This window comes from Psittacula echo (genome assembly GCF_963264785.1).
Source record: "Psittacula echo genome assembly, chromosome: 25".
Classification (NCBI taxonomy): Eukaryota; Metazoa; Chordata; class Aves; order Psittaciformes; family Psittacidae; genus Psittacula; species Psittacula echo.
Window position 1 is genome coordinate 4,329,250 of NC_137760.1, and position 15,327 is coordinate 4,344,576.

The 15,327-nt window shown below is 58.1% G+C and overlaps 2 protein-coding genes across 2 annotated transcripts; both read left to right on the top strand.

Moving 5' to 3' along the window:
- Nucleotides 1–237: 237 nt before the first annotated feature.
- LOC308230051 (disintegrin and metalloproteinase domain-containing protein 2-like) lies at nt 238–7,133 on the top strand (the record flags this gene model as incomplete). Its single annotated transcript, XM_080634503.1, has 20 exons — nt 238–286; nt 371–429; nt 587–693; nt 838–916; nt 1,018–1,094; nt 1,170–1,362; nt 1,699–1,764; nt 2,004–2,075; nt 2,265–2,431; nt 2,773–2,854; nt 2,977–3,113; nt 3,211–3,397; nt 3,550–3,639; nt 3,896–4,094; nt 4,515–4,623; nt 4,897–5,080; nt 5,179–5,259; nt 5,617–5,734; nt 5,814–5,967; nt 7,025–7,133. 20 exons carry the CDS (start codon nt 238–240, stop codon nt 7,131–7,133), a joined length of 2,319 nt encoding a protein of 772 aa, XP_080490629.1.
- Nucleotides 7,134–7,209: 76 nt separating this feature from the next.
- LOC308230052 (disintegrin and metalloproteinase domain-containing protein 2-like) lies at nt 7,210–15,320 on the top strand (the record flags this gene model as incomplete). The annotated part of the gene is made up of 20 exons (XM_080634504.1): nt 7,210–7,255; nt 7,536–7,607; nt 7,893–7,957; nt 8,364–8,461; nt 8,613–8,691; nt 9,048–9,124; nt 9,200–9,392; nt 9,902–9,952; nt 10,172–10,243; nt 10,852–11,087; nt 11,260–11,341; nt 11,478–11,614; nt 11,825–12,005; nt 12,728–12,926; nt 13,175–13,283; nt 13,663–13,846; nt 14,080–14,160; nt 14,602–14,710; nt 14,821–14,968; nt 15,188–15,320. The coding sequence occupies 20 exons, from the start codon at nt 7,210–7,212 to the stop codon at nt 15,318–15,320; spliced, it is 2,352 nt and encodes a 783-aa protein (XP_080490630.1).
- Nucleotides 15,321–15,327: the final 7 nt, after the last annotated feature.

Consider the following 15,327-nt stretch of genomic DNA (forward strand, 5'->3'; position numbering starts at 1 on the left):
CACGGGAAGGACCCGGCTCCGGCGGGATGCTGATGCTGACTCCTGACTGTTGTGTAACGCGTGTGCCTGTCCCCTGCGCATCCCGGTACCTCCCCAGGGGCTGCTCCCGCCCCGCGCTGTAAGCGACAAAGAGCAATAAAGACGCCGGGTTTTGTCCAGGGCGCTCGCTAGGCCTCCGCCTCTGCTTTCCGGGCTGGGCGGGGACGAACGGCCGCGGGGCAGCCGTTACCGCCGGCGATGGGGCCGCACCGGCCGCTGCTGCTGCTGCTGCTCCTGGGGCCGCTGCGTGAGTCCGGGGCCGCCCCGCCGCGGCTGATGCTGGCTCCGGGGTGGGTTCAGCACCGCCCGGGTCTCTCTTCCCTCCCTCCAGGCTCCCAGGTGCTGGCTCCGGTCACGGTCCCGCTGCGGCTGCCCCATAACGCGACCGAGGCACGTTGCTGCGGGGCCTCCAGCTGCAGGGGTTGGGGTGCAGATGTGCTGGCAGCTGGAACGGGGGGATAGACCTGTCCTTGCTCCTTAAGGGAGCAATGAGCTGCTTGTGCTTGCCCTGGGTGCTCCCAGGTGCCCTGCACACGCTTTCCCGCAGCCAGTGGTGCTAATTCCCCCTTCCCCTGCTCTCCTGCGCACCAAGGATGCAGTGTCCTACGTCCTCAGCATAGAGGGGAGGCTGTACACCATCCGCCTGCACCCGCAGTAAGTTGGCCCCGACGCTGCTGATGGCAGTGGGGTTTGGCTCTGCCAGGGCAGTACTGCAGCTGCAGGCCCTGCGATGAGTTCAAGGAGCCAGGTAGGGGATATTATTGTAGGTGCTTCACTTTGGATGCCTTGCTTTTGTAGCGTCTTTTTATCTGAGGATTTCAAGGTCCTCGTGTCGAATGAGGTGGGAGCTGCACTCGCTGATTCAATCCGGGTCAAGGTAACTTTGGGTTGCTTTGGGGATTACGGACCGTAAGGGATGCAGCCCAGTGCTGTGTGGGTGATGGGTGAGGGGATTGGTTGTGCTCTATCCTGATGTAGGGAAGCTGCTACTACCAGGGCTACATCGACGGCTTCCCCGGCTCAGCAGTGACCCTCAGCACGTGCTCGGGGCTCAGGTAAGGAAGCAGCACATCGGTACCCAGGGATGCTGCAGCAGCCGGGTGTCAGCATCCGCTGCTGTCCCGTGGCAGGGGCTTGCTGCAGTTCGACAACGTCAGCTACGGCATCGAGCCCCTGGGCTATTCCCCTGCGTTCGAGCACCTTGTGTACCGCGTGAGGGACGGGACGGCCGCGGGTTCCCTCCTCACCAGCAGCCGCCCCGAGGCAGGGCCCGATGGGCTGACGGCGATGGAGGCACCGAGCAGAGCACAGGGACGTGATGAAGTGAGCTCCGAGTGCCGGTTCTGGCCCTGCTGCTGCTGTCCCCGTCACACAAAGGGGGTCTTATCCCATGGGAAGCTTTGCTGGGTGCTGTCTGGGTGGACAGGGATGAGGGGGGGTGTCACCTGGGTTGGTACCTAATGAGAAGCATCACCAAGGTAAAATGGCTTTGGAAAAAGTCAGAAACGGCAAAGTTAGAACAGCTTCTGCCTTTGGGCTCATTCGAAGGCATCAAAGAGTTGCTTTTGAGTGGGTACTTGAGTAGCGGGGCAAACCTCGGGCACAAGGTGACCATAGGATGGAGAAATGAGTCGCATTGGAGGCTCTTTTCCTTTCCAGCCACTCTCAGCTGCAGCACAATCTCCCAAATACCTGCAAGTGTACGTAGTTTTGGACAAGGCTTTGGTAAGTCTGGGCCACTCGTTTCGCCCTTGTGTTTGCCTGATTTTGAGCACAAAATGATGCCATTTCCCACCTTTTATACGTATTTGTTTTCCCTTTGAAAACTGTTACGTACTGTGGATTTATCGGGAAGAAAGAGTGAAATCCACGGCTTGCATTTACACGATGGGATGTTGGCAATCATCGTTCCAGTGATGAGCGATGCCTTGGTTGCTCTCACGTGCTCTTGGGTTATCTTTCAGTATGACCGTATGGGTTCGGACACGAAGGCAGCGACGCAGAAGATAATCCAGGTCTTCAATTGGGTCAACAGTGTAAGTCTGAGAGCCTGTAGTGAGGTGATGGAGGGCTTGGTGTTGGTAACGGCCACCTGAGTGCTTTGGTTGTGGGAGGAGGGAAGTCAAAAGCCTTTCATGTGGATGGCACCCAGTGGCTGACCATAGCAATGGGCTTTGCCTGTGTGGTTGAATGGGTACCCGAGGAGGCGGTTGCTGTGCTTTCAGGTGTTTCACCCTCTCAATGTCACCATCGTGCTGGCCTCCCTGGAGCTGTGGACACAGGAGAATAAAGTATTGACAGCGGGGGAAGCAGAGGACCTTCTGCAGCGGTTTTTGCAGTGGGCAAAGTCCCACCTCGCTCTGCAGCCGTACGACACCGCTTGCCTCTTGGTGTAAGAGAGAGGTTTTGGTACCCGTTAAAGGTTACTCGGTAGAGATCGGTTAAACCACCATGGGTTAACTGCAAATACTCCTATGAAAAATGGGGGTTTAAGACGCATTTCTGACGTATTTCCTAACCCCTTTATATCCTGGCAGTATTTCTTTCAAGTCCATATCTTCCAGCCCAAATTTCAGTGCCAATGTGGTGGATGTGATTGTGCCCGCGGCTCCTGGCCAGGGGTTGATGCAGCCCCGGTCCCTGGGAGCACCGGAGCATCCCAGGGGGGACTCAAGCCATACAAACCCAGGACCCCCAAATTACCCCCAGTGATGGGGTCTCCCTGTGTTTCAGGTACAGGGACCAAGCAACATTCATGGGCACAGCAGCTCCGGGGAAGGCGTGCCAGAGAGATGCTGCCGGCATCGCGGCCGTGGTACGGTGCTGCCTGTCCCCCCCGAGCCATGGGGATGGGCGGCAGCATCCGTGTCCGGAGCTGGGATCCGATGGGAAGGATGCGCAGGGAAGATGCTGCAGCCCCGCTCTCTCCCCCTTTAGTACCAGGAGGCCACGACGCTGGAGTCCTTCTCTGCCCTCCTGGCTCAGCTGCTGGGGCGCAGCCTGGGCATCGGCTATGATGGGTCCCCGCAGTGCCGCTGCCCCGGGCACGTCTGCATCATGAGCCCCGAGGCGCTGTGAGCTGGTGGCTGGGTACCAGGAGGTGGGAGGATGGAGGTTTTGAGGCTGGCAATAGATGTGTTGTCATATACATGAATAATTGCTCTGGTTTAGACACGTCAGTGGGGTAAAAGCCTTCAGCACGTGCAGCATCCGGGACTTCGAGGCCTTCCTGAGGCACGGTGGAGGCACGTGCCTGTTCAGCAGACCCCGTCTGACCGGTCCATCCTCCCAGAGAGCTGCCATCTGCGGCAATGGCATCGTGGAGCCCGGCGAGCAGTGCGACTGCGGGGCGGCCAAGGTGGGGGATCAGGGCTGGGTATGGGCGTTGGTACCATGTCTGCCTTCACAATGATGATCCCTGGAGATGGAGCCAGCCCAAGGTGCGTTATGTGGGGTTTGAGGTTGTCTCTCAGCAATAAGGACAATGTGGGGTTTGTGATGCCCCCACAGGCCTGCTTGAAGGACAAATGCTGTACTGCAGGGTGTCAGTTCAAGCCGGGAGTGAAATGTTCCTCTGGATCATGCTGTAATGACTGTCAGGTAAAGCAGAGCTTTCTACATGGTTTATTCTTGGGGAAAGAGAGTGTTCCCATGATGAAGGATGGAGACAAACCCTGTGCTGCGCAGAGAGGTTCCAGCAGGAGCATCCCTGGGGATGCCCTTAGGGCAGTGCATGACCTGAGTGCCTCAGAGGGGGTCCTGAGAGCACTGGGGGGGGGGGGAGGCTGTGATGGGGGTCCCCCACTGGTGTCTATGTGCGGATGAAGGGTCCTTCCTGCCTCCTCCTCCTCCTCAGTTCAAGCGCAAGCACTGGCAGTGCCGCCCCGCCGCCGACGAGCAGTGTGACCTGGCCGAGTTCTGCACCGGGGCCTCGAGCTCCTGCCCCCCCGACCTGTACGTGCAGGACGGGCACGGCTGCGAGCAGGGCACCGGTTACTGCTACAAGGGCCGCTGCCAGTCCGCGGACCTGCAGTGCCAGCACATCTATGGGAAAGGTAACGGATGCTCTGGTTGCAGCGGGGCTGCCATGGGGGGCTCAGTTGGTGCCTTTGCTCTGCAATGCACTGGAGGGGCAGCGGGTGGAGGGGGGATGCAGCTTTAGGAGAGCGTTGCGAGCTCAGCTCTGTCTCTGGTTAATAGGCACTTCATTAGTGTGTGGTTCTCAGAGGTAACAATGAAAGCAATAACATCAAATGCACGTTATTCTCTGTGAGCAAGCGTAATCAGTAACTGACCTCCTGTTTGCTAACGCCTGGGGCTGGCACTTCAGGGACAGGTACTATGTTTTCTCCAGTTAGCAAAGAGCATCTCTGCTCTGCTGCGAGCAGCACGGAGGGCAAAGAAGTGCTTGGGTACCGCAAGACCCCCCTTTGGGTTCATTTAAACGCGAACAAATCCTATCGCTAAACTCGTAGGTTCAAGGAACGCTCCTGTGGCTTGTTACGAGGAACTCAACAGCCAGCGGGACAGGTTTGGCCACTGCGGGTCGCAGCGCAGGCAAGGCTTTAAGTCCTGCTCTTGGAGGTAGGCCTGGGGAAGGGCACGTTTCGGCAGGGCTTTACAGTCCAGGGCAGCATCAAGGCTCCAGCTCGTAGGAAGGTTTGCAAAGCAATAAGTAGGTGTGTGTTCTCCTTGGTAGCAGGGCGATGTCTCTCCCTGGGTCACAGGTTGACTTCCCCGTCCCGCTCATCCTTTCTTACACAGCTTTGCATTGCGTTGTTTAATGGTTCTAGTGCTCCGTCAGGTAGCAGTGCACGGGTGTGTGAGTTACACAGCCCCTGCACGTGGATTTTGTAGGGATCTGAGGTGCGGGAAGCTCATCTGCACGTACCCGCACAGGAATCCCTTCCCGACGGATGTGGCTGCTGTTGCCTACGTCCACGTGCGCGGGCAATTGTGTGTGTCCCTGCATTACCTGCACACAAGAGCAAGGCTGGATCCTACCCTGGTTCCGCCAGGAACAAAGTGTGGCTCTGCGAGGGTGAGAAAGCGTTTTGTGACCCCCCAAAGCGACAGGACACGGGCTGGGCGCTGTGATGGCAAAGCCGTGCCAAGCTGGAGCTGTTGTGGTGGTTCTAGGTGTGTATAAACGGCACTTGTCAGCCACACTCGGTCCTGGGCTATGACTGCGATAGCAAAGCCAAGTGCCACGGCCACGGCGTAAGTCACCGCGTTGAGAAGGTGATGGTGTGGTTGGTTGATGGAAGGGGGGGAAAGAAGGAAGCAGAGATGAAGGAAGGAAGAACTGAGGCAGCGGAGCTGGGGGAGATGCAAGTGTTGGGTGGCTGTGATGGGTTTTGCAGGAGGATGATGTCTGATGCTTGCTCAGTGTCTCAAAGTCTCAAGATCCTGCACTTCAGAGTGTGTTCCTTGTCTGATTCCCTTCCTAAATGACCTTGGAGTGCTGCTAAGTGCCCATGGCCTTGTCCCAACCATGGGCCAGAGGCTGATGGTGGTCGGGGCAGGAGGGTCCCTTGCATGGATTCATCGCTCAGCACCCATCCCCTGCCTTTCCAGGTGTGCAATAACAAGGGGCAGTGCCACTGCCACCCTGGCTGGAAGCCCCCGGACTGCCTGCAGAGGGGATCCCGCCTGGGGGGCAGCATTGACGGCGGCCTCCAGCTCTTTGATGGGGGTCAGTACCATGGGGAGGTGATGGGCGCCGGGCTGCGGTGGAGGAGGAGGGCGCTGGTCCCATTCTGCTGCCCCACCAGGTCTGCCCCTGGCGCGGGGGATGGAGGATGTGACAACGGCATGGCCGGTGCTGGGCTCCTGCCTCCTCCTGCTCCTCCTGGCCGGGGCCGTCTGCCTCGTGATCCGGTGGTGGGCGCTGGGCTTGTGCGGACCGCGGCCCCCGAGCACCAGCAGGTGAGGTGCCAGGAGGGGATGGGGCACGGCGCTCCCCCGGGGAGGGGGAGAGGTGATCCCTGGGGCTGGGTGATTCCCTCGGGAGGCGTGGGTACGAGGAGGTTCCCCCGGGCTTAGGAGATCCGGGGCTGAGGGGATCCGGGGATGGGGAGATCCCAGGGATGAAGGGACCCGGGACTGAGGGGACCTCAGGGATGAAGGGACCCGGGGCTGATGGGGTGCGGGGATGGGGAGACCCCAGGGATGAAGGGACCTGGGAATGGGGAGACCTCAGGGGTGAAGGGACCCGGGGATGGGGAGACCTCAGGGATGAAGGGACCCGGGACTGAGGGGACCCGGGGATGGGGAGACCTCAGGGATGAAGGGACCCGGGACTGAGGGGACCTCAGGGATGAAGGGACCCGGGGCTGATGGGGTGCGGGGATGGGGAGACCCCAGGGATGAAGGGACCTGGGAATGGGGAGACCTCAGGGGTGAAGGGACCCGGGGATGGGGAGACCTCAGGGATGAAGGGACCCGGGACTGAGGGGACCGGGGGATGGGGAGACCCCAGGGATGAAGGGACCCGGGGATGGGGAGACCCCAGGGATGAAGGGACCCGGGGCTGAGGGGACCCGGGGATGGGGAGACCCCAGGGATGAAGGGACCCGGGGATGGGGAGACCCCAGGGATGAAGGGACCCGGGACTGAGGGGACCGGGGGATGGGGAGACCCCAGGGATGAAGGGACCCGGGGATGGGGAGACCCCAGGGATGAAGGGACCCGGGGCTGAGGGGACCCGGGGATGGGGAGACCCCAGGGATGAAGGGACCCGGGGATGGGGAGACCCCAGGGATGAAGGGGTCCGGGGATGGGGAGACCCCAGGGATGAAGGGACCCGGGACTGAGGGGACCGGGGGATGGGGAGACCCCAGGGATGAAGGGACCCGGGGATGGGGAGACCCCAGGGATGAAGGGGTCCGGGGATGGGGAGACCCCAGGGATGAAGGGACCCGGGGATGGGGAGACCCCAGGGATGAAGGGGTCCGGGGCTGAGCCGCTGCTCCGCACCTCCCAGCAGCGCCGTCACCGCCGAGAGCAGCGACGTCTCGGAGTGGAGCTCGGTGACGGGCCTGGAGATGGACACGGAGCCGGAGCCGGGCGCGGGGTCGAACCGCGGGCGTTAATAAAGGCGTTGGGCGGAGCCGCGCGTCCGCGCTGTGTGCGGGGGCCTGCGGGGCCGTTACCGGCCGCCGGGGCGGGATGGGGCCGGGCCTGGCGCTGGGAACCGCGGTGGTGACCGCGCTGCGTGAGTGAGAGCCCCGGGACCCCCCCACCCCGCCGGGCAGGCTCCGGGGCTCCCGGTGCCGCTGCCCCGGGGGCACACGGGGATGGGTTCGTTCTCCCATCGCGGCGGCCGGCACAGGAGGAGCCCCGGGGATGGGTTTGATCCCTGCTCGTTGACAAGCGTTGGACCCCGCTGGGGCTGCAGCCGGTGCCGGCTGCCTTGTGCTGGTCGGGAGCGTGTGGAGCTGCCTGGGGAGGGTGGCAGTCGGGATGGAGCTGCTGGTGTGGTCCCTTCCGAATAGGATATTCCTTGTGCGGCTGTGGATGGGAGGGGGGGACTGGCATCTGCGCCCCATTTCGTTTCCTGGTGCAAGGTGGGTTCGTTCAGCTGGGCTTGATCTCACCCAGGGGTCATGTTCCTGGGCTCTGATCCAGCATTAGGCACGCACAGAGCTTTGTTTTACCTATGCAAGTGCCTAAATACTGCAGGATAAAGTGTGGCTGGATGATAGCAGCGTAGAAACTAGAGTTGGAAGAACCTCTGCAGGTAGCAACTGTGTCTGTCCATGGGCTATAAAGGCGTCTGTACAGGTAGATGCAGTCCTGACATGGTGACAACCATCTGGGATTGTAACTGGGAAAACTGATTCTTTCCCTAGGGTCACAAATGCTGCTGCACATCACGGTTCCCCAGAAGCTGCTCTCAGAAACAGCTGGAGAGACGGTACTGAAGAAATCATAGAGTCATAGAACAGAACCATGGAATGGGTTGGGTTGGAAAGGACCTTAAGATCATCCAGTTCCAACCCCCCTGCCATGGGCAGGGACACCTCACACTAAACCATGGCACCCAAGGCTCTGTCCAACCTGGCCTTGAACACTGCCAGGGATGGAGCATTCACAACCTCCCTGGGCAACCCATTCCAGTGCCTCACCACCCTCACAGTAAAGAATTTCTGCCTTAGATCCAATCTAAACTTCCCCTGTTTCAGTTTGAACCCATTACCCCTTGTCCTGTCTCTTCAGTCCCTAATGAAGAATCCATCCCCAGCATCCCTATAGAACCAAGCTCCTTGGAGCTCTCGTGCTCACCCCTTGTGTTTGCAGCTGCCCTCTGTGCCTTTCCACAGCCAATTCTCCCTTTCTCTGCTCTCCCGCATGCCAAGGCCACAGCATCCTATGTCCTCAAGATAGAGGGGAGGCCGTACACCATCCGCCTGCAGCCGCAGTGAGTTGGTCCTGATGCTGCCTCATCCAGCCACAGGGTCTGGCTCTGCCAGGGCATCACCACAGCTACGGGACCCTCAATGACCTCTCTAAGCTCTGGATAAGGGCATCACAGAGCGTTTCCAGAGGGTTTCCGTGTTTTTCTGGTCTAGATTCTTTTTATCGGATGATTTCAGGATTTACACGTACAATGAGAAGGAATCTTTGCGCTCTGCCTCACCCCCTATCAAGGTAACCGTGGCCTGCTCAGTGCTTCTGTTGCTGCCTTGTGCCCAGGGTATTGCCTCTCTCCACCTTTTTGCTTCCTCATCACAGCATAAGGGTAAAAATAAGGTTTCCATGCGTGGTCAGGTTCATGTTTGGGGAGGTTTTTGGAGATCGTTTGGTTTAAAGGTGGTGATTCTGACCATGGCCACCCTTCCTTGTGGGGGGGACCATGACAAGAGCCAGCATCACGCTTTATCGTGCGGGTGCCACATCCCCACACTAGGATCTCTCCTTAATCCCTCGAGAGATGGGCCATACAACCCTCGATGCAGCTGCCTTTCAGCCACGGAAGGGGCTCCTTGTGCTCTATCCTGATGTAGGGAAGCTGCTACTACCAGGGCTACATCGACGGCTTCCCCGGCTCAGCAGTGACCCTCAGCACGTGCTCGGGGCTCAGGTAAGGAAGCAGCACATCGGTACCCAGGGATGCTGCAGCAGCCGGGTGTCAGCATCCGCTGCTGTCCCGTGGCAGGGGCTTGCTGCAGTTCGACAACGTCAGCTACGGCATCGAGCCCCTGGGCTATTCCCCTGCGTTCGAGCACCTTGTGTACCGCGTGAGGGACGGGACGGCCGCGGGTTCCCTCCTCACCAGCAGCCGCCCCGAGGCAGGGCCCGATGGGCTGACGGCGATGGAGGCACCGAGCAGAGCACAGGGACGTGATGAAGTGAGCTCCGAGTGCCGGTTCTGGCCCTGCTGCTGCTGTCCCCGTCACACAAAGGGGGTCTTATCCCATGGGAAGCTTTGCTGGGTGCTGTCTGGGTGGACAGGGATGAGGGGGAATGCTTGTGTCGGGTGTTGTGTGGGTCATTACCCATCTAGTGCCTAATGAGAGGTGTCCCCAAGGGCTACAAGGTTTGCTGATGGGTTTGGAAAAGGGGGATATTTCTCCCTCTGGTTTGCAGATGCTTGGCAGCGATGTGCTGGCTGCTTCAGCCATAGGATTCCTGTGAGCATCCCAGGGCTCACCTTAGCCCAGAGCCAATGCCATTAGCAAAAGACTTCAGCCTTGTCCCAAGTGTTAATGCCTGGCTTTTGCTATCTGGTCTGACAATAACATCAGCAGATGGCAGCGCCTTCGGGAGGGTTTAGTGTCCCAGGCGAGCCAGCATTCCTTATGCCTCGTGACTGAGCTGGTGCAATGAATGATTAACAGCGAAGAACCCTGTTTTCCAGCCCAGGTACGAGACGAAGATCGCGCTGCACCTCATTGTGGAGAGGGCTTTGGTGAGTCTGTGTCAGTCGGTTCCTGTCCTGTGTTTGTGGTCTTCCCCTGGCTCAAGCTGTGCTAAATCAGTGCTAAATCACTGTGGTGATGGTTCCCATGGTCCTGCCCGGCCTGTGGCCACGTTTCAGTGTGCAGAAGCCCCTCTGAGAAAGAGTGTGACAACCCCACGTGCTTCTGCATGGCAAATAACCTGCAACCAGCCTCGTGTCCTGTTTCAGTATGACTACCTGGGTGCAGACGACTATGTTGTGGTCCAGAAGATGGTTCAGGTCTCCAGCCTGCTCAGCGTTGTAAGTTTTGTATGATTTGGATGTACTGAGGTGGAAAACGCGATGGCTCGTTTCAGCACACTGATACCCATCACACTGATGGGTAGGATTTGACTAGTTTCGGAGGAGATAATAACTAAATGTGCTTTCTGGTGGTACCAACTCTCAGCTTTTGACTCTTCGGGTTAGGCTGGCAGAGCTTCAGGTTTGCGTAGGACTCATCCAGGCTGGGGTAGGAGGCTTTTGCCCCTCACTGATGCTGTAAATCAGAGCCTGCAGCCTCTGCTGCTCTTTTCCATCTGCCTCTTAGGGAGTGACTGGGGCTTGTTCCTGCCTGTGTAGCACACAGCATAGGCATCCGTGTGAGCGTTTGGCTTGAAACCCAAGGGGCTAGAGTGTCTCCTCCTGGAAACAGGCAAAAATGCAGACAAGAAGCAGTTTGTGTATTCTGTGTGTGTATTTAACATCTCTGCTCAAGCTGAGCTTGTCTTTATTAGATCCCGCTCACTGAACTGAATTCGGGGTTTCCCTTTGGGACACGCTTCCATGCCCATTTCCTGCACCATTTCCATCACACACACACAGAGCAGCAGATCAGCTGCCAACTGCTCCCGTCTGTTTGCCTGAAGGAGCAAGCATTCAAGCAGCCCCTGAAACGGAACGTATGGGAGCAGCCACGGCTCTCGTTTAACTTTCAGATGTTCAAGTCTCTTAATCTAACCGTCACACTGTCCTCCGTGGAGGTCTGGATGGATAACAGCATCCTGAAGACAACAGGGAATGCAGAAGAAGTGCTGATGCGGCTGCTGCAGTGGAAGAAGAGCAGCCATGCCCTGCACCCCCCCGAAGTGCCCTATCTGCTGCTGTAAGAATCAGTTGTCATTGTTTAAGAGCAGATAGCAGCCTGCTGAACGCCCGTGCTTGTGAAGAGCAGACTTTGCTTTGGATGGGATGCTTCTTGTACAAGCTAAGAGGCTTTGCATGCATAAAGCGGGGCAGCACCATTGGCTCTGCCTGTGGATGCCCCTGTGTTTCAGGTACAGGGACCAAGCAGCGTTTGTGGGCACAACAGCTCCAGGAAAAGTGTGTCAGAGAGATGCTGCCGGCATCGTGGCCGTGGTACGGTGCTGCCTGTCCCTATCAGCCCTATGTCCCTGAGCCATAGGGATGGATGGGAGCATCCGCAGCCGGAGCTGGGATCCGATGGGAAGGATGCGCAGGGAAGATGCTGCAGCCCTGCTCTCTCCTCCTCTAGTTCCAGAAGGGTGTATCGCTGGAGTCCTTCTCTGCCCTCCTGGCTCAGCTGCTGGGGCGCAGCCTGGGCATCGGCTATGATGGGTCCCCACAGTGCCGCTGCCCCGGGCACGTCTGCATCATGAGCCCCGAGGCGCTGTGAGTTGGTGGTTGGGGATGCTCCCATCGTGGGTGTCTTGGGTATCTTTTGCTCAGGCAAGATCCATTCTGGCTCTGAGTTTGGCAAGGGAACTGCAAGACACCCAGGGTACCGCTGCGCCTTGTGCCAGCATCTGAGCTGCACAGAGATCTGGAGCGAGCGAGCAGGGGTGGATGTGTTAACACACAGATGGATAACTTTCATTTTAGGAATTTCAATGGGGCAAAAGCCTTCAGCAACTGCAGCATCAGGGACTTTCAGAGCTTCCTGAAGCAGAACAGGGACTGCCCGGTCATGAGGCAAGCTCAGCGCCAGCATTTCCACCATCAGAGTTCATGCGGCAACGGCGTGGTGGATGCTGGCGAGCAGTGCGACTGTGGCTCGATAGAGGTGGGTGCTGAGAGCGGGTGCAAGCCAGGCTCAGGGGGTGGATAAAGCATCTCTAGGGTAAGACACACAAGCGCAGCGTTCCCACTGGTCCCTTGGCCACATTGAGGGGTCTGTGTGCTGGGAGGATGGGGTCAGGGCAAGCGCTACCCAGCCCATAGGGAAATCTGCAGCGGATAACGATTCTGGATGTGTTTGCAGGACTGTGCCTCAGACAAATGCTGTACTCCCCAGTGCCTCCTCAAGCCAGGAGCGCAGTGCTCCTCGGGATTATGCTGTCAAAATTGCCAGGTGAGTGGTGCCCAGCGTTATCAGAAGTTAATCCCATATTTCAGCCATGGAGAAGGCGGATTCTATAGGAGCATCGTCAACCAGCCCTCTGGTTTGGCTTGGATGGGTATATCCAGAAACCTTAATGGTATTTGTGCTGCATTTTGTCTCTTTTGGATCATGCTGTAATGACTGTCAGGTAAAGCAGAGCTTTCTACATGATTTATTCTTGGGGAAAGAGAGTGTTCCCATGAGGAAGGATGGAGACAAACCCTGTGCTGTGCAGAGAGGTTCCAGCAGGAGCATCCCTGGGGATGCTCTTAGAGCAGTGCATGACCTGAGTGCCTCAGAGGGGGTCCTGAGAGCACTGGGGGGGGGGGGAGGCTGTGATGGGGGTCCCCCACTGGTGTCTATGTGCGGATGAAGGGTCCTTCCTGCCTCCTCCTCCTCCTCAGTTCAAGCGCAAGCACTGGCAGTGCCGCCCCGCCGCCGACGAGCAGTGTGACCTGGCCGAGTTCTGCACCGGGGCCTCGAGCTCCTGCCCCCCCGACCTGTACGTGCAGGACGGGCACGGCTGCGAGCAGGGCACCGGTTACTGCTACAAGGGCCGCTGCCAGTCCGCGGACCTGCAGTGCCAGCACATCTATGGGAAAGGTAACGGATGCTCTGGCATCACTGGTACTAACAGTGAGGTCCAGGGTGGAAGGATCCAAGCGGGATGCATGAGCACGCTCTCTCCTGTGTGAAGTTAGGGAATGTGGGCACTGCTGGAGTGTGCGGTGTAGGAAAAGGTGGGGGGACCATGGGAAAGGAATGGGCCATCCAAAGGGGGGGTTTCAGGCTGAACGTGGGGGCAACAGAGCTATCCTGGTCTGTAATCAGCTTTGCTTCTATACTTTCAGGTGCAAAGAATGCTCCTTTGGCCTGTTATGAAGAAGTCAACAGCCAGCAGGACAGGTTTGGGCACTGTGGCAAGCACCCGATGGATGGCTACCGGCCCTGCTCCTGGCCGTAGGTTGCAAGGGGATGCAGGGCGTTGAACCGGGGACATACAGTTAATCTGTGCTTCCTTTTCCTGTCCATGCAAAGCAATAACCTGTGAGGAGGTTGCCATAAGATGTTTTGCAGTGTTAGCTCTGGGTGTTCCATAGGGAAATGATGATGGAGAGAAGCTGGAGGCAACTGCAGCACAGACCTAATGGGGCTGCAGTGGATGCTCTGGTTCGCAGGATGGCTCCTCCCGTGCTGTCACAGATTCAACTCTTGCAGAGCATCACATCCATGTGGTTTTATGTTGTGTAAATCCCCCTCCCCACTTTGTGCACCTGGACATTCCCAGCACTGGGATCAATCAGTGCTGTGTTCTGATTCATTGTGCTGATTGTCCTAGGAATCTGGGATGTGGAAAGCTGGTGTGCGTGTACCCGAATCGTCTTCCCTTCACAAAGATGAAGGGGGCCATAATTTATGCTCATGTGCAAGAGCATCTGTGCGTGTCTTTCGACTTTATGAACGGGCCCACAAAGTTTGATCCCCTCATGGTGCAGGAAGGAACAAAATGTGGCCCTGGAAAGGTGAGAAATCCTATGGGATCATCTGGAAATGGCACAGAATTAGTGGTAGAAATAGCTTCATTTCACAGTGTGGGTTAAAGGTGGTCTGCACTTAGAGTTCCAGTAATCACTGCCTGTGCAGTCCCTTTGGTCATTCTTTAGGGCTCAGAATGCTTCTTAGACTCATGGCAAACAATGGTGAAGGGATGTAAAAGCACCCAGCAGGATTCTTCCTTCTCCGTTTGGTCCTGCAGGTTTGTTTGAATGGCACGTGCCAACCACATTCAGTGCTGAAGTACGACTGCAATGTGCAGGAGAAATGCCACGGGCATGGGGTAAGTCACAGCAGCGCCGTTACCTTGGTGGTGTTGAGTTGATGCTGCTGCAGAGGAATGAGTGGTTCTGGTAAAATGGCCCTTGGGGCTTGTTTGTGAATGGGCCAGAGCTGTGTTTTGGGTTGCTGTGGGAGAAATGAAGTGAGATTGCCCGAATTCCTTTGTGTCCCAAGTGAAAAACAAAGGAGATAAAGGAGTGTGGAGTCTTTGCTTGTCCAGATTAGCAGAAAACTGGGAGGGGAGGGGGAAAGCAAGAATATTTAGGGAGGGTTTAACGGCCCATCATGGAAATGGTGTTGGAAAGGATGAGTGTAGCTGTGCGGGGCAGGGTGCTGTGTCTGGACCGGGATGTGTGGATGAGTGCCGCAGTCCTGCAGCAGTGAACCAGGCTCCTCAGGCTGTACAAGGAGGGATGCTTTCTGCCCACCCTGGTGCATGCAGGTGTGCAACAACAAGAAGAACTGCCACTGCCATCGGGGCTGGAGCCCACCCAACTGCGAGACCACAGGACCCTTTGTCGGCGGCAGCGTCGACAACCCATGGGAGGCCGGTGGGTGCCCCATGGTTTTCCTGGGTACAACAGCAGCTCCTACGACCCCACAAACTGTGACGCTGAGCCCGTGGCATCACCCACAGCTGCACCTTTGCTTTGCTCCCCAGCTGGAAGTGTCCAAAGCTCTGCCCTGCTGATAAACGGGCTGCTGCTGGGCTTCGGCATCCTCCTCTTCCTCCTCTGTAGCATCATTGTGGTTGTGAGGTGGAGGCGGCAGAACGGGTTCTTTACAGGGAGGTGGTTGCGAACCCAGGGGTGAGTTGGTGGTGAAGCAAAACAAAACTTCCCGACACCAAGCGGGTATCCGTGTGCGGGAGCCAGGGAAGCAGGTTTTCCAGCTGGGAATTCCAAGGGAAAGGGGAAAAGCACAGGCGAAGCTGCAGGACCGGGGGGAAAGGGAGAACGGGGGCTCGCCCGTGTGATGGGGAAGGGGAAAGCGACGAGAAGCGGGGCTGAGGCCGGGTGTCCCCGCAGCCCCGACGACGGCCGCAACGCGGAGCCGGAGTCGAACACGGACACGGAGGAGAGCACGGAGCTGGAGCCGGAGCCGGAGCCGGAGCCGGGCGGGGCCGCAGAGGCGGGCGCGGGGGCTCCCCGCAGTCGTTAATAAAGGC